Consider the following 22,673-nt stretch of genomic DNA (forward strand, 5'->3'; position numbering starts at 1 on the left):
GTTGTGACCTGCACATTCACCACACTATGAGATAATAACACAACGTTACCACACAGAGTTGTTTTAGAGGGAAATACAGAGACTGCTTGATGAAAAACTGTCCCTGAAGGCAACGCGCATCAGCGGTTTTGCATGAATTTCCCTCTAAAACAACTCTGTGTGGTAACGTTGTGTTATTATCTCATAGCGTGGTGAATGTGCAGCTCACAACTTGTCCACCAGAGCGTTGTGGAGTTGTTGGATTGTGTATTTGATGAGTTTGATGAGGGTAACCAAGAAATCCCATAATGAGCCTCCGTAGCGTAGCTCTGAGCAGCTCACGGCTCTGCCCCGCCATTCTAAAAATAGCTTGCACCGACCAATAAAGGTAACGAACCTACTGCTTTAGACTATAGACCCTTTCAGAGAGTATAAACAAAGACAGGTGTGGCTCATTAGAAAACGCTCTGGTACACTAAATGGAATGGAGCCTTAATTAGTATCCTTGGTAACACCTGTATTTGTTTATACTCTCTGAAACGGTCTATACGGATTATGGCAATGGGCCAATTTGCCAAAATGTTGAACTATCCCTTTAATCTCAGGTTGTGGCTCAGACTCGTTTCACCCATGAATCTTCTCACCTGAAGTTTTTTTCTTCTTCTGTCTGATGAGGAACCAAACGACCACGACCACCAGAAACACTGAGGCCACGCCCACCAACAGGTACACCCACCACCTCACACCTGAGGACAGGAAGGACAGAGAGTCAGAGAGAGAGACACGGAGACAGGGAGAGAGAAGAGAGAGCTCATCATCTCCTCACCTGTTGATCTCTGAGTCTTGAACTCAAACAGCTTCTCTGTGTTTCCACGGCGATCTCTCACTTTACACCTCAGTGATTTCTTCTTCTGATTAAATTCAGACGTTTTAATCTTGACAGAGTCAGAACAGGAAACCTGAGACGTCTCCATGTTTTTATCTTCATCATCAAACAGCCACTGAACTGAGTGTTCACACCGTCCATCATACGACCTCACAGAGCAGGTCAACTTCACCTCATCATCATCACCGACCTTCTGTTCAGTCACTGATGGAGACAATGAGAGAGAAATGAGCTTCATCACTGTAATAATCAGAATGAGTGAGATGATTCAGTGTAAATACTCACTGGTGACGACAGACAGATAAACCAGAGCATCTTCATATTGTTGTCGTCCCTCTCTGAACTGTCTGCAGTCGTACACACCAGCATCATCTACTGAGACCTTCTCTATAACCAGAGAACATTTCTCTGTGACTCTCAGTCTGTCTGACTTAGATCTGACGTCTTCATGAAACTTCCCATGTTCAAACACTGTTACATATGAGCTTCCTGCAGCTCTGAAGGCCCATTCAGTATCATCACATCTCCTCTGATCACCTGTCCCAGCATAACAAGGTAAAGTGACATCATCTCCGTCTCTGTCAGTGACATATGAAACGTTTAGTCCAGCTGCTGCAGCTGAGAAAAGAGAAAAGAGACAAACAGTGAGTTAGAAGACGACTTCCTGTGAGGATCATTTTACATCAAGACAAATCCACTCATTTACTGGTCGTGTTTCTTTAATGTGAGTTTTTACCTGTGAAGTGAAGCAGCAGGAAAATCCACCTGAGCTCAGCCGTCATGTTTCTGTCTCTGTCTCACTCGCTGTCAAAGTGAGTGAAGTCGTTTAGTCTGAGATCAACTCAGCCTCCACTTCCTGTGGAGAAAGACGTGTAACTTCCTGTTGGTGCCATCACCACAGGTCCTGTTGTCTGGCTCAGAGGAGTGTTTCAATCGAAGTCAGAGGGAAGTGTTCTGCCGAGAACTAACACACATCTTGCATCATATTTAAAGCAGAAGTAAGTGGAATGTTTGTGTTAATATAAGTCTTAAATAGTTGTATCTTCCGACAGCAATCACTTATATAGAGTGTTTGGTCTGAAACACAGGTCTGTCAGTCACTCTGCTCTGCTGTAAGCCAAGGAGAAAACTTTCCTTGTATCCTACAACCTTTATCCAATGAGGAGAAAAGCAAATCCCCCCCCGGCAAATCGCACCCTGGCACTGCCCGTGACTGAGTGAGGGAGTGACCAAGCGCGCTGTCCGCTGTCTCGGTGCTGAAATATGAATGAATGACAGAACGTGTCACTGCTCGTGAGAGAGACAGAGAGAGAAAGAGACAGGGAGAGAGATGTTCAGGGATGGCGCTGAGTGAGAAGATGCCGTCACGCTGCTGACAACAGGAGAACTGCCCCCCCACCCCCACCTCCATCACCAGCTATGCCCGCGTGCATGTTCATAATCCAGTACCAGCAATTGATAATTTTATTTTTTTTAATGTTTAATTTATTTTTTACCAGAGTTCACTACGGGCCTTTTTTGGCCACGGGCCCTAATGCAACGGCATTACTTGCATTAATGGTACTTTCGCCACTGCCCTCAGTTTAATGCTGCATTCACACCGAACGTGACAGACGCAAATACAATCGATTGAGACGCTTGTATCGCGCCGCTTGATCATTTTGGACTATTTGCGTCATTCGCACTTGTTGCGCTTGGCGCTCGGGGGGAAAAAAGACGACGCGCTTGCCCACTCATTTTTTAACCGGTATTTCTTGTCCAAGACCCCTTGTGGTCAAGAAGGAGTTCAAGTATTTCAGCCCTTCATGATAAAGGGAACACTGGAGCATGAGATTGGCTGAAGAATCGGCACAGAGGAAGCAGTATTGTAATCGCTGTACCGCACCGTGCAACCAAAGGGCAAAGCTCTCTATCAACCACTCTGAATCAACCACTCAGTCTTCGTTCCTACCGTCACTGATGAGTCATGAGTGATGCGTCATGGCTGAAAGAACAAGGTCACAGATACAAGAGATTGAAATGGGTTTTCTCAGGAGGGTGGGTGGGGTCTCCCTAAGAGATAAGGTGAGAAGTTCAGTCATTCGTGAGAAACTCAGAGTAGACTTGCTGCTCCTTTGAGTATAAAGGAGCCAGTTGAGGTGGTTCAGGCATCTGGTAAGGATGCCGTTTCAGGACACTTCCACTGGGAGGTGTTCCTGGCACGTCCAGCCGGGAGGAGACTACAGGGAAGACCGAGGACTAGGTGGAGAGATTATGTCTCCAGCCTGACCTGGGAAAACCTCAGGATCCCCCAGTCAGAGCTGACCAAGCTGAGGAAAGGGAAGTCTGGGGCTTTTTGGTGGATCTGCTGCTCCCATGATCTGACCTCGGATAGACGGTTGAAGATGAATGGATGAACCCTTTGTGTTCCCTTTTGTGACGTCCAGGACTCTGACCAGTTGATTTTATTGTCAGAACTTTGTTTGAACTGTTTAGAGACCTTTTGCCTTTGTCCCTTTTGTTCCTCCAATAAATAACTGTGTACCCATTCACCTGCATTCATGTCTGTAACTATGTCCTGAGTGTTTCCCTGAACCATGAAGTTACAAACTGGTCTAAATATGAACCCAGCAGTCAGATCACCCTCCAGCATTCTTACCTTTTCTGAATTACTTACTGTCTATCAAGCAGAAAAGACAGCCAGGAAGGAGTCATCAGTCCCAGATTCACTTTCTGGGAGGTCATACAGAGGAGATTCCTCTCACCTCTGTCAGCTTTTCTAAGGTTGCCTTTTATCATCAGGCAGAGGGACTGGCGATGAAAATTAACTTTTTTAGCTAACTCGGGTGCATTTACATTGGTTTTTTACAATGTTTTATCCATGTACAATTGTACATTGTCCCTTGTCCATACATTAAACTGAAACTGAAACTGAAGCTGAAGCTGCCCCAACCATGTCCTGCGCTCCAGCAGCCCACCTACCCTCACCGGCTGGGATGGCACTCCTGTCTTGGCATTGGGGACACATTCCTGTCTCAGCATCAAGGATACGGGTGGACACCATCCCACTCCCTGCTCCTGCTGGGCCACAGCCTCCACTCCATGATCTGGATGGGCAGCAACCAGCTTACCAGTTCCACCGAAGATGAATTGTAGGAAATTAAGACACTTAACTATTTATTTATCTTTGTTGTCATTTTCCAGAAAGAAGTAACATTTACTGTCAGTTCTAGAGTGAGAGTCTGTCTCTCTCTCTTGTCACTCTCTGTACACTGACATCATCATTTCCTGTGACCTGAGCACTCTGTGTGTGTCTCCTCTGAGAACTCATCCACCAGCTGAAAACCACAGGGACGTGTTGAAACTCAAAAATTGAGACTATGAAACATGGAGCAAAAAGAAAACTTTATTTAAAAAACCAATGAAACTTGCAAAAGCTAAAAACCAACATTGTGTATTAATATCCAATACATGAAGCAGCTCCATCTCTCTCTGCCTGAGGTTAAAGGTGAGATCAGACCCAAAGATCCAGTCCAACCTGAGCCCTAGGCAGGAGGAGAACCTGCAGTCCAGTCCGGTCCAGTTGTCTCAGGTTCAGTTAGGTCGGGTCAGGTCCAGTGGGGTTGGGTCCAGTCCGGCCGGTCAGGTTCAGTCCAGTCCAATCGAGTCCAGTCCAGTCCACTCATGTCTGCTCCGGTCCAGACCAAAAGGGTCCAGTCCGGTCAAATCCAATCCAATCCGGTCCAGTCCAGTCCTAGTCTTGTCCATTCTTGCCCAGTCCTGTCCGATCGTGGCTGGACCAGTCCGATCTCCAGTACAGTCTGATCCAGTCTAGTCCAGTCCAGTCCAACAGATAACCTATTGGGGCCAATCACACACTTGATGGGTTTTAGGAACACCAGTTACATAAGTAAAATGCCATTTGAAAATTTAATTAATGGGGATGAATATTTAGTGTCCAAAACCCATCCAAACATGAATTTACCTATTTTCGCCTGTATTATATTGTTATTTTCCTTTATTACTCCAGAAGTAAACATCCCACAACCATCAGTGATGGCTTAAATTAACAAGGACATTTGAAATAGTTCATTTTGTCTTTTATTATTATTTTAATTAAACTTGGGGCAGTAAAAACACACTTTTTGTGGAGACTTGTATTGCTTACTTGTTGACACTAGGGGGAGAGGGAACCACAGGAACCAGCTGGGTGCAGGCTTAAGCTTTGCCCAATCAGGGATCATTATATATCAGGTCACACCTTAGAGTCTCTGCTATTGGACCAAAAAGTTTTCACCCCCGTGACTTTGATTGACAGGCGACGAGAGATGCACAAAGCGGGTGCGCAGTCTGACGGATAATAGCTCATAGCATTAGCACTGCGGGTAAACGTAACCATTAATGGATTATCTGGTCACGATGGATTAAATCGCCCATGCCTGTTTTGTCGAGCACATCTTCAGCTTGAAAAAGAGGGTAAGCTTGTAATTTTATTCAGTGTTTTAGTGGGTCTGTGACTGACAAATGTCCGTATTTTTCGGCACTCGAAAATGACTTCCGGGTTTGTGTGTGTTGAGTGAGCAGGCTTGTTTAAACCTTTAATGGGGTAAAAACTGCATTTTTATGCTTTGCTTTTGTTTATATGACAGTATATGATTTTTTGGTGGTGAAAGAAGAGGTGTACAGATGGTACATATATGTTAAAATCACCTTCGTTGTTGACGTGACGTCGCTTGTGGGCTGCCGTAGTCTGATATTGTTTGAGACATTTTCAGTGACTGTGAAAAAACCGTAGCACCTAGAAACTTCATTTTTTTTCCTACTTGTTGCCGAAAGTGTCCTTAAAAGGTCTGTGGTGGAGTTTTCATTACAGCATGCCTACTTTCCGTTATATTAAGGACGCCGTTCATGTGTTATTGATTTGGGACGCCGGCGTCCCAACCACTAGGGGGCCTGCGTGAACAGGTTAAAGATGTTCAACACAACATGAATTCATATCATAAGTTTATTTTCTGCTCAAAAAGTGTAAACAGGAATTCAGTCCATCAAAGCAAATGAAAGAAAAAGCTACAGAGCTTCATATTGTTTTATCATCAGCACAGGTGTGCAGGAGGCCACGCCCACCTCCAGGTAAAGGTCAAGAAATCTAACAAAGTCCAACGAGCTCAGAGAAGCACAGGAACACAAACACTGCATCATACATGTGGTTGTCTACAGTGTGTTTTCAAGAAGCAAATCTTCTGTTTCTGAGCTGTTACACAAACATGTTTAGTTTTGACCTGACGTCTGAAGAAGAAGAAGAGACAGAGGCATAAAAATATCATGTATGTACAGTCTGCATGTTCCCACTGTGAGCCCCAGATCAACACACTGACATTTCACTAACACATTCAAATACAACACTAACACAAAGAAACAGGCTGCAAGTAGCACACACACCACAACACAGTGATTCCAGGGGACACAAAAAAGTGACAGACACAACTAGGACAAGTCAGATCCAGTCTACGACGAACCTTACCACTCTCCATTAGCCCCATTGTATCGAACTTGGTTGCAGTTCCACCAGAATTCCACTAGGGGTGATCGCGGGCGAGTGCAGAATGAACGGGGTCCTATGGAGCTAGAAGGCTAAATTTGTCCCTTTCACCTGGTAATCGTCGAAAAATCGCAAATTTTGTTGTATTTTCTGAAAGTTTAATATGGATTATAGGTTAGAAGTGAAATTGTTGAGAAGTTTTATCCTTTTGATTTCCTACAGGTTGGGCTCTTGTTGGCCATAACACGCTAGCATTCTGCTAATGAATGCTGATTGGTCAGTGACGGACTTGCGACTATTTACAACCAGAAATCCCACCTGATGACATCTGAAGACAAAACAGCTATAAAACAGGCGAAAAGCTGTTTTATTTCCTGCTGTAAAGTTGTTATTATGCACTTTATTTATTTATTAGAAAGTAACTGTTTAGACCCCCAATATCCGGTCAGTTTATCCAAATGACGGCTGTTTCGAAGTCTGCTCTTCCTGTCTGTCTTTTAGAGCCAGTTAACAACAAGGAACTTTAGAACCAGATCAGGTCCAGACCTTCTCTTCACAACAGTCCCACCAACAGTGAGGACACATGGAGACAGAGCTGAAGACAAATGTCCACTGAAGAGACAGAAACCTGGAGCTTCCTGTTGAGGTGTGTGCTACTTGCAGTGTGTTTGTGTGTTTGTGTGTTTGTGGTGTGTTGTGTGTTCACAGTCACTCAGTCGTCCCACGTGTTGGAATCATCTCTGGACTCTGATGTTGTGTCCTCGTGTGAAACATGATGGTGACGCGCTGTCCAACATCAGAGGACGAAGACTCTCCAACGTTTTCATAGAACACAGCACCCTCACCTTCCTCTTCATCAGCACCATCATCATCATCACGCACCTGACCATAAGAAGATCATTCATCAATCCATCCATCCATCCAACAACATCCATCCATCCATCCATCCATCCATCCATCCATCCATCCTTCCTTCCATCCTTCCTTCCATCCATCCATCCATCCATCATCCATCCATGGATCCAATATCATCCATCCTTCCATTCATCCATCCATCATCCATCTATCATCCATCCGTCCAACATCCATTCATCTATCCATCTATCCATCATCCATCTGTCCAACAACATCCATCCATCATCCATCCATCCATCCATCCATCCATCCATCCATCCATCCATCCATCCATCCATCCATCCTTCCTTCCATCCATCCATCATCCATCATCCAACATCCATCCATCCACCCATCCATCCTTCCTTCCATCCATCCATCATCCATCATCCATCCATCCATCCTTTCATCCTTTCATCCATCCATCCATCCATCCATCCATCCATCCATCCATCCATCCATCCATCCATCCATCCATGCATCCATCCATCAAACTGATAAACGGTGGTTCTGTTCTGTAGAGTTGTGTTTTCATAAAGAGCTGATGAGTGTTTGAACTCACTGTGTTTCCTTCTGTCTGCGTTTGGTTTCCTGAAAAGACACAAAGAGAAAAGAGTGGACTTCAGCTTCAAGAGGAAAACTCCAGCTTCATGGAAAAAGCTTGGTCAGTGAGAGTCCTCACCTTTACGTCTCGTCCAGATGTTGACCGCCAGCACAGATGTTGTGAGAGCTGCTAAACCTGCAGCTACAACGATGAGACGCAGCCACCACCAGCCTGGAGACACATTCACTGTTTCTGAGTCTGAAGAGACAAACAGGACTGGTTATCAGCTGAGAGAGGGGGGGCTTTGACTTTTAAGTTATTCTTCAATGGCCAGGACATTCCTCAGAGGAAGGGAGTTAACTAACAGTACTCTGAAAGTAGCACCGTGTCAACAGACAGATGATCTCAATTATAGACGGTAAAAGTGGGTATAATATATCTAATGGGTCCGACACCCATGGCAACAACATGTCTGTTTGTAGCCACAGCCACAAGGCCGTCTGCAATACTCCTAGGAAGTCTTGTATCACTGGTGTTGTAAAAGACAGAAAGGGTAGAGAGAGAGGAGAGAGGGATATTCAGTCATTACTTTGACTGTTGTTTGTCCCCCCTGTCATTGTGTTGGTTGTTGTCAGGTCAACAGCTGATGTTGTTGTTGCTGTTGTGTCTCCACCTGAGCAAAGTCAACAAAGATAAAACACGTCATGAGATCAGAATGATGAGAAAGAGAAACTTCTAATCTTCTAAACAACAACAACAACACTAATGATCATGAATAATAAAGTAATATACAGCGGGGAAAATAAGTATTGAACACGTCAACATTTTTCTCAGAAAATATATTTCTAATAGAGCTATTGACATGAAATTTTCACCAGATGTCGGCATCAACCCAAGTAATGCACACATACAAAGAAATCCAAACATTAATGTCCATAAATTAAGTCATGTGTAATAAAGTGAAATGACACAGGGAATAAGTATTGAACACATGAAGAAAAGGAGGGGCAAAAAGGTATGGAAAGACAAGAAAGCAGCTGGAGTTTGTCAGTATTTAGAATGTATTCCTGTCTCCTATCAGTGCAAAGTAATATCTGCTGGTTTAGTCAAGAAAACAATAAGTAATGCACGCAACCGCCATGGCCTCCATGCACGCACACCATGCAAGACATGGAGGCCATGGCGGTTGAGTGCATTACTTATTGTTTTCTCTGAAACAACTGTACCTGCTGATTCCAGGTCTTTCTGAAGCTCTCCACCAGTGTCCTGGACTGTTAGGGAACTGTTATTGTTTTGACTCTTCTGTCTGAAATCTTTGGTTGCGTAGGTCTTTAGACAGCTCTTAGACAGCTCTTTGCTATTACCCATAATGCAATACTTCTTGTCTGACACCTTGGTGGTGAGAAACCTTTTTAAAAGGCATCAATCAGGACTAAACCAGCAGATATTACTTTGCACTGATAGGAGACAGGATTACATTCTAAATACTGACAAACTCCAGCTGCTTTCTTGGCTTTCCATACCTTTTTGCCCCTCCTTTTCTTCATGTGTTCAATACTTATTCCCTGTGTCATTTCACTTTATTACACATAACTTAATTTATGGACATTAATGTTTGGATTTCTTTGTATGTGTGCATTACTTGGGTTGATGCCGACATCTGGTGAAAATTTCATGTCAATAGCTCTATTAGAAATATATTTTCTGAGAAAAATGTTGACGTGTTCAATACTTATTTTCCCCGCTGTATATGAATTCGAAAAAAATTGAATAAATTACAAAAAAATTGATTATTAATGGTAGCAATAAGAGAGCGAGAGCGAGAGAGGGAGGGAGAGAGAGAGAGACAGAGAGACAGACCCTCTGAGAAACACCAGAGAAACCTGCCACCTCAAAATCCAAGACCTCCAAACTCTCTCCAGAACTCACCTGCTATCTATAGACAAAGAGAATAAAAAGACTTACATTGACAATTGGAAGAATTAAATCAAATCCATCAATAAACTGGAATGCTATCGCTCACTGGATAGAGAGTATTCTCCAGCACAACATCTGGTCAGTGTACACAACCCCAAACAAAGACCAACACCAACAATGTACAGACTCACCGACCATCAACTACAGGTTGAAGAAGGTCGGCATAAGAAAGAATGAAGAGTTAAAGAGAGAGAGAGGGGGAGGGAGGGAGGGAGAGAGGGGGGAGGGAGGGAGGGAAGGGGGAGAGACGGAGAGAGAGAGAGAGAGGGGGAGGGAGAGAGGGAGAGAGGGGGAAGGGAGGGGGAGAGAGAGAGAGAGAGAGAGAGAGGGGAGAGCGAGAGAGAGAGAGAGGGAAGGGGGGGAGAGAGGGGGAGGGAGGGAGAGAGAGAGAGAGGGGAGAGCGAGAGAGAGAGAGGGAAGGGGGGGAGAGAGGGGGAGGGAGGGAGGGAGGGAAAGAGAGGGGGAGGGAGGGAGAGAGAGTGAGAGGGAGGGAGGGAAAGAGAGAGGGAGGGAGGGAGAGAGAGTGAGAGGGAGGGAGGGAAAGAGAGAGGGAGGGAGGGAGAGAGGGAAAGAGAGGGAGGGAGAGAGGAGGAGGGAGAAGGAGGAAGAGGGAAAGAGAGAGAGCTCATCATCATCTCACCTGTTGATCTCTGAGTCTTGAACTCAAACAGCTTCTCTGTGTTTCCACGGAGATCTCTCACTTTACACCTCAGTGATTTCTTCTTCTGATTAAATTCAGACGTTTTAATCTTGACAGAGTCAGAACAGTTAGACTGTCTGACTGTCTCCATGTTTTTATCTCCATCATCAAACAGCCACTGAACTGAGTGTTCACACCCTTGATAATACGACCTCACAGAGCAGGTCAACTTCACCTCATCATCACCGACCTTCTGTTCAGTCACTGATGGAGACAATGAGAGAGAAATGAGCTTCATCACTGTAATAATCAGAATGAGTGAGATGATTCAGTGTAAATACTCACTGGTGACAACAGACAGAAGAACCCAAGCAGCTTCACCTTGTTGTCGTCTCTCTCTGAACTGTCTGCAGTAGTACACACCAGCATCATCTACTGAGACCTTCTCTATAACCAGAGAACATTTCTCTGTGACTCTCAGTCTGTCTGACTCTGACGTCTGCATGAAACTTCCCATCTCTAAACACTGTTACTGTGTCTCTGCTTCCTGGAGCACCAAAGACCCAGTCAGTATCATCACATGTCCTCTGATCACCTGTACCAGCATAACAAGGTAAAGTGACATCATCTCCGTCTCTGTCAGTGACATATGAAACGTTCCGTTGAGCTGCTGCAGCTGAGAAAAGAGAAAAGAGACAAACAGTGAGTTAGAAGACGACTTCCTGTGAGGATCATTTTACATCAAGACAAATCCACTCATTTACTGGTCGTGTTTCTTTAATGTGAGTTTTTACCTGTGAAGTGAAGCAGCAGGAAAATCCACCTGAGCTCAGCCGTCATGTTTCTGTCTCTGTCTCACTCGCTGTCAAAGTGAGTGAAGTCGTTTAGTCTGAGATCAACTCAGCCTCCACTTCCTGTGGAGAAAGACGTGTCACTTCCTGTTGGTGACATCACTACAGGTCCTGTTGTCTATTATTAAGTTAAAGCTTGAGGAACTTCAACGTTCACTTGATGATTATCTCAAACAAGATGACACAAGAAGAAGAAAAAGAGGAAGGACTGTGGCTCAGAGGAGTGTTTCCATCGAAGTCAGGGGGAAGTGTTCTGCCGAGAACTAACACACATCTTGCATCATATTTAAAGCAGAAGTAAGCGGAATGTTTGTGTTAATATAAGTTTTAAAAAGTTCTATCTTCCGACAGCAATCACTTCTATAGAGTGTTTGGTCTGAAACACGGGTCTGTCAGTCACTCTGCTCTGCTCTGAGCCCAGGAGAAAACTTTCCTTGTATCCTACAACCTTTATCCAATGAGGAGAGAAAATGGCATAAAGGGGCGGTCCTCTCTGTGTGTGCAGCCAAGGGATGCGCCTGAATGTGGTGACGTAGGGACGAGGACCAATAGATCCATGACGAGGGCGGGGGCTGCTAACTCCATCGGCTGACAGGAAGTTAGCCAAAACCACCGGATCACTTACTTCTGCTTTAACTCCAATAAGAAGTGTACAGTGTGTTTCTAGGTGCGGCCCACACCTCCATCAGTGATGATGTTCATATAAAGTCCAACACAGGTAGATCACTCTGGAGCGTCCATCACAGAGCAACAGCTCTCTGTCACTATTCTCTGTGATCTTCTGTTTAGTTTGACTTTAGTCCTGTTTTATTTTGAAAATCATTTGTGTCTTCTTCCTGTCGTTTGTGTGTATCAGGCCCGACACCACAAGAGAGCAGGAGGGCATCGGGGGAGGGGGGGGGGCATCGAAAGCAAATCCCCCCCGGCAAATCGCACCCTGGCACTGCCCGTGAGTGAGTGAGGGAGTGACCAAGCGCGCTGTCCACTGTCTCGGTGCTGAAATATGAATGAATGACAGAACGTGTCACTGCTGGTGAGAGAGACAGAGAGAGAAAGAGACAGGGAGAGAGACGGTCAGGGATGGCGCTGAGTGAGAAGATGCCGTCGCGCTGTTGACAACAGGAGAACCCCCCCCCCCCCCCCCCCCCCCCCACCTCCGTTACCAGCTATGCCCGCGTGCATGTTCATAATCCAGTACCACCAATTGATAATTTTATTTTTTTTAATGTTTAATTTATTTTTTACCAGAGTTCACCACGGGCCTTTTTTGGCCACAGGCCCTAATGCAACGGCATTAATGGTACTTTCGCCACTGCCCTCAGTTTAATGCTGCATTCACACCTAACGCGACAGACGCAAATACAATCGCTTGAGACGCTTGTATCGCGCCGCTTGATCATTTTGGACTATTTGCGTCATTCGCACTTGTTGCGCTTGTCGCACTTGACGCTCAGGGGGGAAAAAAGACGACGCGCTTGCCCACTCATTTTTTAACCGGTAATTCTTGGAGACCCCTTTTGGTCAAGAAGGAGTTCAAGCCCTTCATGATAAAGGGAACACTGGAGCATGGGATTGGCTGGAGAATCGGCACAGAGGAAGCAGTATTGTAATCGCTGTACCGCACCGTGCAACCAAAGGGCAAAGCTCTCTATCAACCACTCTGAATCAACCACTCAGTCTTCATTCCTACCATCACTGATGAGTCATGAGTGATGCGTCATGGCTGAAAGAACAAGGTCACGGATACAAGCGGTTGAAATGGGTTTTCTCAGGAGGGTGGGTGGGGTCTCCCTAAGAGATAAGGTGAGAAGTTCAGTCATTCGTGAGAGACTCAGAGTAGACTTGCTGCTCCTTTGAGTATAAAGGAGCCAGTTGAGGTGGTTCAGGAATCTGGTAAGGATGCCGTTTCAGGACACTTCCACTGGGAGGTGTTCCTGGCACGTCCAGCCGGGAGGAGACTACAGGGAAGACCGAGGACTAGGTGGAGAGATTATGTCTCCAGCCTGACCTGGGAAAACCTCAGGATCCCCCAGTCAGAGCTGACCAAGCTGAGGAAAGGGAAGTCTGGGGCTTTTTGGTGGATCTGCTGCTCCCATGATCTGACCTCGGATAGACGGTTGAAGATGAATGGATGAACCCTTTGTGTTCCCTTTTGTGACGTCCAGGACTCTGACCAGTTGATTTTATTGTCAGAACTTTGTTTGAACTGTTTAGAGACCTTTAGCCTTTGTCCCTTTTGTTCCTCCAATAAATAACTGTGTACCCATTCACCTGCATTCATGTCTGTAACTATGTCCTGAGTGTTTCCCTGAACCATGAAGTTACAAACTGGTCTAAATATGAACCCAGCAGTCAGATCACCCTCCAGCATTCTTACCTTTTCTGAATTACTTACTGTCTATCAAGCAGAAAAGACAGCCAGGAAGGAGTCATCAGTCCCAGATTCACTTTCTGGGAGGTCATACAGAGGAGATTCCTCTCACCTCTGTCAGCTTTTCTAAGGTTGCCTTTTATCATCAGGCAGAGGGACTGGCGATGAAAATTAACTTTTTTAGCTAACTCGGGTGCATTTACATTGTTTTTTTACAATGTTTTATCCATGTACAATTGTACATTGTCCCTTGTCCATAAATTAAACTGAAACTGAAACTGAAGCTGAAGCTGCCCCAACCATGTCCTGCGCTCCTGCAGCCCACCTACCCTCACCGGCTGGGATGGCACTCCTGTCTTGGCATTGGGGACACATTCCTGTCTCAGCATCAAGGATACGGGTGGACACCATCCCACTCCCTGCTCCTGCTGGGCCACAGCCTCCACTCCATGATCTGGATGGGCAGCAACCAGCTTACCAGTTCCACCGAAGATGAATTGTAGGAAATTAAGACACTTAACTATTTATTTATCTTTGTTGTCATTTTCCAGAAAGAAGTAACATTTACTGTCAGTTCTAGAGTGAGAGTCTGTCTCTCTCTCTTGTCACTCTCTGTACACTGACATCATCATTTCCTGTGACCTGAGCACTCTGTGTGTGTCTCCTCTGAGAACTCATCCACCAGCTGAAAACCACAGGGACGTGTTGAAACTCAAAAATTGAGACTATGAAACATGGAGCAAAAAGAAAACTTTATTTAAAAAACCAATGAAACTTGCAAAAGCTAAAAACCAACATTGTGTATTAATATCCAATACATGAAGCAGCTCCACCTCTCTCTGCCTGAGGTTAAAGGTGAGATCAGACCCAAAGATCCAGTCCAACCTGAGCCCTAGGCAGGAGGAGAACCTGCAGTCCAGTCCGGTCCAGTTGTCTCAGGTTCAGTTAGGTCGGGTCAGGTCCAGTGGGGTTGGGTCCAGTCCGGCCGGTCAGGTTCAGTCCAGTCCAATCGAGTCCAGTCCAGTCCACTCATGTCTGCTCCGGTCCAGACCAAAAGGGTCCAGTCCGGTCAAATCCAATCCAATCCGGTCCAGTCCAGTCCTAGTCTTGTCCATTCTTGCCCAGTCCTGTCCGATCGTGGCTGGACCAGTCCGATCTCCAGTACAGTCTGATCCAGTCTAGTCCAGTCCAGTCCAACAGATAACCTATTGGGGCCAATCACACACTTGATGGGTTTTAGGAACACCAGTTACATAAGTAAAATGCCATTTGAAAATTTAATTAATGGGGATGAATATTTAGTGTCCAAAACCCATCCAAACATGAATTTACCTATTTTCGCCTGTATTATATTGTTATTTTCCTTTATTACTCCAGAAGTAAACATCCCACAACCATCAGTGATGGCTTAAATTAACAAGGACATTTGAAATAGTTCATTTTGTCTTTTATTATTATTTTTAATTAAACTTGGGGCAGTAAAAACACACTTTTTGTGGAGACTTGTATTGCTTACTTGTTGACACTAGGGGGAGAGGGAACCACAGGAACCAGCTGGGTGCAGGCTTAAGCTTTGCCCAATCAGGGATCATTATATATCAGGTCACACCTTAGAGTCTCTGCTATTGGACCAAAAAGTTTTCACCCCCGTGACTTTGATTGACAGGCGACGAGAGATGCACAAAGCGGGTGCGCAGTCTGACGGATAATAGCTCATAGCATTAGCACTGCGGGTAAACGTAACCATTAATGGATTATCTGGTCACGATGGATTAAATCGCCGGTGCCTGTTTTGTCGAGCACATCTTCAGCTTGAAAAAGAGGGTAAGCTTGTAATTTTATTCAGTGTTTTAGTGGGTCTGTGACTGACAAATGTCCGTATTTTTCGGCACTCGAAAATGACTTCCGGGTTTGTGTGTGTTGAGTGAGCAGGCTTGTTTAAACCTTTAATGGGGTAAAAACTGCATTTTTATGCTTTGCTTTTGTTTATATGACAGTATATGATTTTTTGGTGGTGAAAGAAGAGGTGTACAGATGGTACATATATGTTAAAATCACCTTCGTTGTTGACGTGACGTCGCTTGTGGGCTGCCGTAGTCTGATATTGTTTGAGACATTTTCAGTGACTGTGAAAAAACCGTAGCACCTAGAAACTTCATTTTTTTCCCTACTTGTTGCCGAAAGTGTCCTTAAAAGGTCTGTGGTGGAGTTTTCATTACAGCATGCCTACTTTCCGTTATATTAAGGACGCCGTTCATGTGTTATTGATTTGGGACGCCGGCGTCCCAACCACTAGGGGGCCTGCGTGAACAGGTTAAAGAAGTTCAACACAACATGAATTCATATCATAAGTTTATTTTCTGCTCAAAAAGTGTAAACAGGAATTCAGTCCATCAAAGCAAATAAAAGAAAAAGCTACAGAGCTTCATATTGTTTTATCATCAGCACAGGCGTGCAGGAGGCCACGCCCACCTCCAGGTAAAGGTCAAGAAATCTAACAAAGTCCAACGAGCTCAGAGAAGCACAGGAACACAAACACTGCATCATACATGTGGTTGTCTACAGTGTGTTTTCAAGAAGCAAATCTTCTGTTTCTGAGCTGTTACACAAACATGTTTAGTTTTGACCTGACGTCTGAAGAAGAAGAAGAGACAGAGGCATAAAAATATCATTTATGTACAGTCTGCATGTTCCCACTGTGAGCCCCAGATCAACACACTGACACTTCACTAACACATTCATATACAACACAAAGAAACAGGCTGCAAGTAGCACACACACTACAATTCAAGTGTTTCCAGGGGACACAAAAAAGTGACGGACACGACTAGGACAAGTCAGATCCAGTCTACGACGAACCTTGCCACTCTCCATTGGCCCCATTGTATCGAACTTGGTTGCAGTTCCACCAGAATTCCACTAGGAGTGATTGCGGGCGAGTGCAGAATGAACGGGGTCCTATGGAGCTAGAAGGCTAAATTTGTCCCTTTCACCTGGTAATCGGCGAAAAATCGCAAATATTGTTGTGTTTTCTGAAAGTTCAATATGGATTATAGGTTAGAAGTGAAATTGTTGAGAAGTTTTGTCCTTTCGATATCCTACTGGTTGGGCTCTTGTTGGCCATAACACGCTAGCATTCTGCTAATGAATGCTGATTGGTCAGTGACGGACTTGCGACTATTTACAACCAGAAATCCCACCTGATGACATCTGAAGACAAAACAGCTATAAAACAGGCGAAAAGCTGTTTTATTTCCTGCTGTAAAGTTGTTATTATGCACTTTATTTATTTATTAGAAAGTAACTGTTTAGACCCCAAATATCCGGTCAGTTTATCCAAATGACAGCTGTTTCGAAGTCTGCTCTTCCTGTATGTCTTTTAGAGCCAGTTAACAACAAGGAACTTTAGAACCAGATCAGGTCCAGACCTTCTCTTCACAACAGTCCCACCAACAGTGAGGACACATGGAGACAGAGATGGAGACAAACGTCCACTGAAGAGACAGAAACCTGGAGCTTCCTGTTGAGGTGTGTGCTACTTCCAGTGTGTTTGTTTGTGTTTTTGTGTTGTGTTGCGTTCACAGTCACTCAGTCGTCCCACGTGTTGGAATCATCTCTGGACTCTGATGTTGTGTCCTCGTGTGAAACATGATGGTGACGCGCTGTCCAACATCAGAGGACGAAGACTCTCCAACGTTTTCATAGAACACAGCACCATCACCTTCCTCTTCATCAGCACCACCATCATCATCACGCACCTGTGGAAACAACAAAGGTCAAAGGTCAAAGGTCATGGTGACACAGATCAAATTCTCCACGACTCTGGATCAACAGGAAGAAGCTGGAACTAGTCTGAGTGGAAGATCAACCATCCATCCATCCATCCATCCATTCATTTATCCATCCATCATCCATCCATCCATCCATCCATTCATTTATACATTCATCTATCCATCAAACCATCCATCCATCCATCCATTCATCATCCATCCATCCATCCATCCATCCATCCATCCATTCATTTATACATGCATCTATCCATCCATCCATCAATCCATCCATCCATCCATCCATCCATCCATCCATCCATTTATACATTCATCTATCCATCCATCCATTCATTTATACATCCATCCATCCATCCATCCATCCATCCATCCATCCATCCATCCATCCATCCATTCATTTATACATTCATCTATCTATCCATCCATCCATCCATCCATCCATCCATCCATCCATCCATCCATCCATCCATCAAACTGATAAACTGAGGTTCTGTTCTGTAGAGTTGTGTTTTCATAAAGAGCTGATCAGTGTTTGAACTCACTGTGTTTCCTTCTTTCTGCGTTTGGTTTCCTGAAAAGACACAAAGAGAAAAGAGTGGACTTCAGCTTCAAGAGGAAAACTCCAGCTTCATGGAAACAGCTTGGTCAGTGAGAGTCCTCACCTTTACGTCTCGTCCAGATGTTGACCGTCAGCACAGATGTTGTGAGAGCTGCTAAACCTGCAGCTACAACGATGAGACGCAGCCACCACCAGCCTGGAGATATATTCACTGTTTCTGAGTCTGAAGAGACAAACAGGACTGGTTATCAGCTGAGAGAGGGGGGGCTTTGACTTTTAAGTTATACTTCAATGGCCAGGACATTCCTCAGAGGAAGGGAGTTAACTAACAGTACTCTGAAAGTAGCACCGTGTCAACAGACAGATGAGCTCAATTATAGACGGTAAAAGTAGGTATAATATATCTAATGGGTCCGACACCCATGGCAACAACATGTCTGTTTGTAGCCACAGCCACAAGGCCTTCTGCAATACTCCTGGGAAGTCTTGTATCACTGGTGTTGTAAAAGACAGAAAGGGTAGAGAGAGAGAGGAGAGAGACGGGAGAGGAGGGAGGGATATTCAGTCATTACCTTGACTGTTGTTTGTCCCCCCTGTCATTGTGTTGGTTGTTGTCAGGTCAACAGCTGATGTTGTTGTTGCTGTTGTGTCTCCACCTGAACAAAGTCAACAAAGATAAAACACGTCATGAGATCAGAATGATGAGAAAGAGAAACTTCGAATCTTCTAAACAACAACAACAACAACACTAATAATCATGAATAATAAAGTAATATATATGAATTTGAAAAAAAATTGATTATTAAAGCAGAAGTAAGTGATATATTTGTGTTAATATAAGTCTTAAATAGTTATATCTTCCGACAGCAACCACTTCTATAGAGTGTTTGGTCTGAAACACGGGTCTGTCAGTCACTCTGCTCTGCTCTGAGCCGAGGAGAAAACATTTATCGTATCCTACAGTTTTTATCCAATGAGGAGAGAGAACGGCATGCAGGGCTGTGTGTGCAGCCAAGGGACGCCGTGAATGTGGTGACGTAGGGACGAGGACTGTTATGGTGCGTTCAAGGAAACTCGTATTTTTCCGACCTGTGAAGTCGTACCAGTTCGATCTGGTACGAGTTCACCGGTCGGAAGTTACGAGTGGCCGTTATAGTGACTTTCACCGGTAAAACAGGTCGGAAAAACACGAGTGGGTTGCCTGGACGCTACAAAGTCGTAAGTTGTGACTTGAAGCTGTAATTTACGATTTCAAAAGCCTGCCTGGAACGCAGCATTAGCGAAAACGACCGGACCACTTACTTCTGCTTTAATGGTAGCAACGAGAGAAAGAGAGGGAGGGAGAGAGAGAGAGAGAGGGAGGGAGAGAGAGAGAGAGAGAGAGAGAGAGAGAGAGACAGACCCTCTGAGAAACACCAGAGAAACCTGCCACCTCAAAATCCAAGACCTCCAAACTCTCCAGAACTCACCTGCTATCTATACACAAAGAGAATAAAAAGACTTACATTGACAATTGTAAGAATGAAATCAAATCCATCAATAAACTGGAATGCTATCGCTCACTGGATAGAGAGTATTCTCCAGCACAACATCTGGTCAGTGTACACAACCCCAAACAAAGACCAACACCAACAATGTACAGACTCACCGACCATCAACTACAGGTTGAAAAAGGTCAGCATAAGAAAGAATGAAAAGTCAGAGAGGGAGAGGGAGGGAGAGAGAAGGAGGGAGAGAGAGTGAGAGAGAGGGGGAGGGAGGGAGAGAGAAGGAGGGAGGGAAGGAGAGGGGGAGGAAAGGAGGGAGAGAGAAGGAGGGAGAGAGGGATGGAGGGGGAGGGAGAGAGGGAGGGAGAGAGGGAGGAAGGGGGAGGGAGGAGGGAAAGAGAGGGAGGGGGAGAGAGAGAGAGAGGGAGGGAGAGAGATGGAGGGAAGGAGAGAGGGAGAGAGGGAGGGAGAGAGGGAGAGGGAGGGAGAGAGAAGGAGGGAGAGGGGGAGGGAGGGAGAGAGAAGGAGGGGGGGAAGGAGAGGGGGAGGAAAGGAGGGAGAGGGAGGGAGAGAGGGATGGAGGGGGGAGGGAGGGAGGAGGGAAAGAGAGGGAGGGGAAAAGAGAGAGGGAGGGAGAGAGGGAGAGAGAGGGAGGGAGAGAGGGAGAGGGAGGAAGAGGGAAAGAGAGAGAGCATCGCCTCACCTGTTGATCTCTGAGTCTTGAACTCAAACAGCTTCTTGTTTCCAAGGCGATCTCCGACTTTACACCTCAGTGATTTCTTCTTCTGATTAAATTCAGACGTTTTAATCTTGACAGAGTCAGAACAGGAAAACTGAGACGTCTCCATGTTTTTATCTTCATCATCAAACAGCCACTGAACTGAGTGTTCACACCGTCTATACGACCTCACAGAGCAGGTCAACGTCACCTCCTCATCATCGACCTTCTGTTCAGTCACTGATGGAGACAATGAGAGAGAAATGAGCTTCATCACTGTAATAATCAGAACTAGAAAATTTCCTCTCGGGAAATTTTGAATGGGCCACGGGGCTACTGCCGGTTGTGCCATCTCTGTCAACATGGGAATCAAACCCACGATCTTAAGGTCAAGACAGAGCTGATCAGAGCTGATCAGACAGACACATGATCATCTTTCTATAAGCACTGATATGGAGGAGCTGTAACCACATTAGGTTACCTGTGTGTGTGTGTGTGTGTGTGTGTGTGTGTGTGTGTGTGTGTGTGTGTGTGTGTGTGTGTGTGTGTGTGTGTGTGTGTGTGTGTGTGTGTGACTGTAATCACATGAAGCTGGCTCTAGAGTCTGTGTGTGTGTGTGTGTGTGACTGACTTGACACATAGTTAGTTAGTAGCTGCATCCTGTGTCAGTCTGATTTATCTGTGTCTCTGTTTATAAACATTTAAACGAGCGCCAGGTGGATTGTTTATGAAGTTAACGAGCTCTGGCCTGAGGATCAAAGAGGTTACCACGGCGATAGGGGCCCCCCAGGCTGAGACAGACAGAAACGTGGAGAAAAAGAGCCATTTTCTGCCTCTGCACCGGCCTCACAATTAGGCTTAGCATGACAAAATGGTAACTCCTATCAGAACAAAACACAGATCACATTGCTCTAAGGACTTACTGAAAATGTTGGTACGATTTGGTGTTTCTACAGTAAATATTTTGGCGACGCTGGCAGTTTTAAAACATCAGGCCGTTCTGCTTCTCTCAGAAAATATTTGTATTGGACTCAATGAGGAGCAGAGACAGACGTGGCCGCACTTAGAGGCTCAGAGTTTAAATTCTGTAAGTCTCTCTGATATTTTGAGCAGATGACAAGAGAGATAACAAGTTTGTCTTACAAATTCTGAAAAAATTATGTGTGTAGAGTGTAAATTGTGGCCGGGCCGAGTTTGGAAAGAGAAAAAATCTGGAGTTTTTCTGGCATCTCTCCCACTCTAACCGATGATGTCACGCACTCTGACACGAACATTCCGTGCAATACACACCCATTATAATCTCATAATTTCTCCAAAAATGATCATGGTCATTGAACAGGGATTGATCAAAAACTATATGACCTATCAAAACGTGGAGTAATACGACAATACACAAGACTTGTGTCTACTGTTTAAAGTTTAAATGGAGTCTCTAGGTGAAAGTATGCCTGAGCAGTAGACGTTTGTTAAACTCCAATGATTGGTCTTTTTCGCTCTTTTTTTCCCGCCCGTCCCATTGACTTACATGCAAAATTTTGCGCAGTTTTTACTGGTCCCTGCAGCTATTTCATAGCTGTTGGGACCAGTGCCCGGTGCGATTGCCCGTGGCCCTAATGAGTGAGATGATTCAGTGTAAATACTCACTGGTGACGACAGACAGAAAAACCCAAGCAGCTTCACCTTGTGGTCGTCCCTCTCTGTTCTGACTGCAGGTGTACCGACCAGCATCATCTACTGAGACCTTCTCTATAACCAGAGAACATTTCTCCGTGACTCTCAGTCTGTCTGACTTAGATCTGACGTCTGCATGAAACTTCCCATCTTTAAACACTGTTACTGATGAGCTGCTTCCTGAACCAACAAAGAACCATTCAGTACCATCACATCTCCTCTGATCACCTGTCCCAGTATAACAAGGTAAAGTGACATCATCTCCGTCTCTGACAGAGACATATGAAACGTTAAGTCCAGCTGCTGCAGCTGAGAAAAGAGACAAACAGTGAGTTAGAAGACGACTTCCTGTGAGGATCATTTCACATCAAGACAAATCCACTCATTTACTGGTCGTGTTTCTTTAATGTGAGTTTTTACCTGTGAAGTGAAGCAGCAGGAAAATCCACCTGAGCTCAGCCGTCATGTTTCTGTCTCCGTCTCACTCGCTGTCAAAGTGAGTGAAGTCGTTTAGTCTGAGATCAACTCAGCCTCCACTTCCTGTGGAGAAAGACATGTCACTTCCTGTTGGTGACATCACTACAGGTCCTGTTGTCTATTATTAAGTTAAAGCGTGAGAAACTTTCAGACACTTCATGTTAATGATGATTATCTCAAACCAACAAGATGACACAAGACGAGTTCGACCGCATGAAAAGAAGAAGAAGGAGGAAAAGAGGAAGGACTGTGGCTCAGAGGAGTGTTTCCATCGAAGTCAGGGGGAAGTGTTCTGCTGAGAACAAACACACAC

General features: G+C 45.0%; 1 protein-coding gene across 1 annotated transcript; it reads right to left on the reverse strand.

Annotated features, from left to right (window-relative positions):
• Positions 1–7,074: 7,074 nt before the first annotated feature.
• LOC311007596 (uncharacterized protein) lies at positions 7,075–8,480 on the reverse strand. Its single transcript, XM_084000843.1, has 4 exons — positions 8,411–8,480; positions 7,960–8,073; positions 7,840–7,868; positions 7,075–7,265 (listed from the first exon to the last, which is right to left on the reverse strand). The coding sequence occupies exons 1-4, from the start codon at positions 8,436–8,438 to the stop codon at positions 7,092–7,094; spliced, it is 345 nt and encodes a 114-aa protein (XP_083856969.1). The 5' UTR covers positions 8,439–8,480; the 3' UTR covers positions 7,075–7,091.
• Positions 8,481–22,673: the final 14,193 nt, after the last annotated feature.

This window comes from Trachurus trachurus, assembly GCF_905171665.1.
Source record: "Trachurus trachurus genome assembly, chromosome: 24".
Classification (NCBI taxonomy): domain Eukaryota; kingdom Metazoa; phylum Chordata; class Actinopteri; order Carangiformes; family Carangidae; genus Trachurus; species Trachurus trachurus.

What these genes read in the sequence shown, in the direction of transcription:
- LOC311007596 (XM_084000843.1), bottom strand. Translation starts at nt 8,438, where the DNA reads ATGACAGGGGGGACAAACAACAGTCAAA. An exon ending in CATCTGGACGAGACGTAAAG is followed by an intron (nt 7,869 to 7,959) that starts GTGAGGACTCTC and finishes GTGTCTTTTCAG; the next exon opens with GAAACCAAACGCAGACAGAA. An exon ending in CGCAGACAGAAGGAAACACA is followed by an intron (nt 7,266 to 7,839) that starts GTGAGTTCAAAC and finishes TCTTATGGTCAG; the next exon opens with GTGCGTGATGATGATGATGG.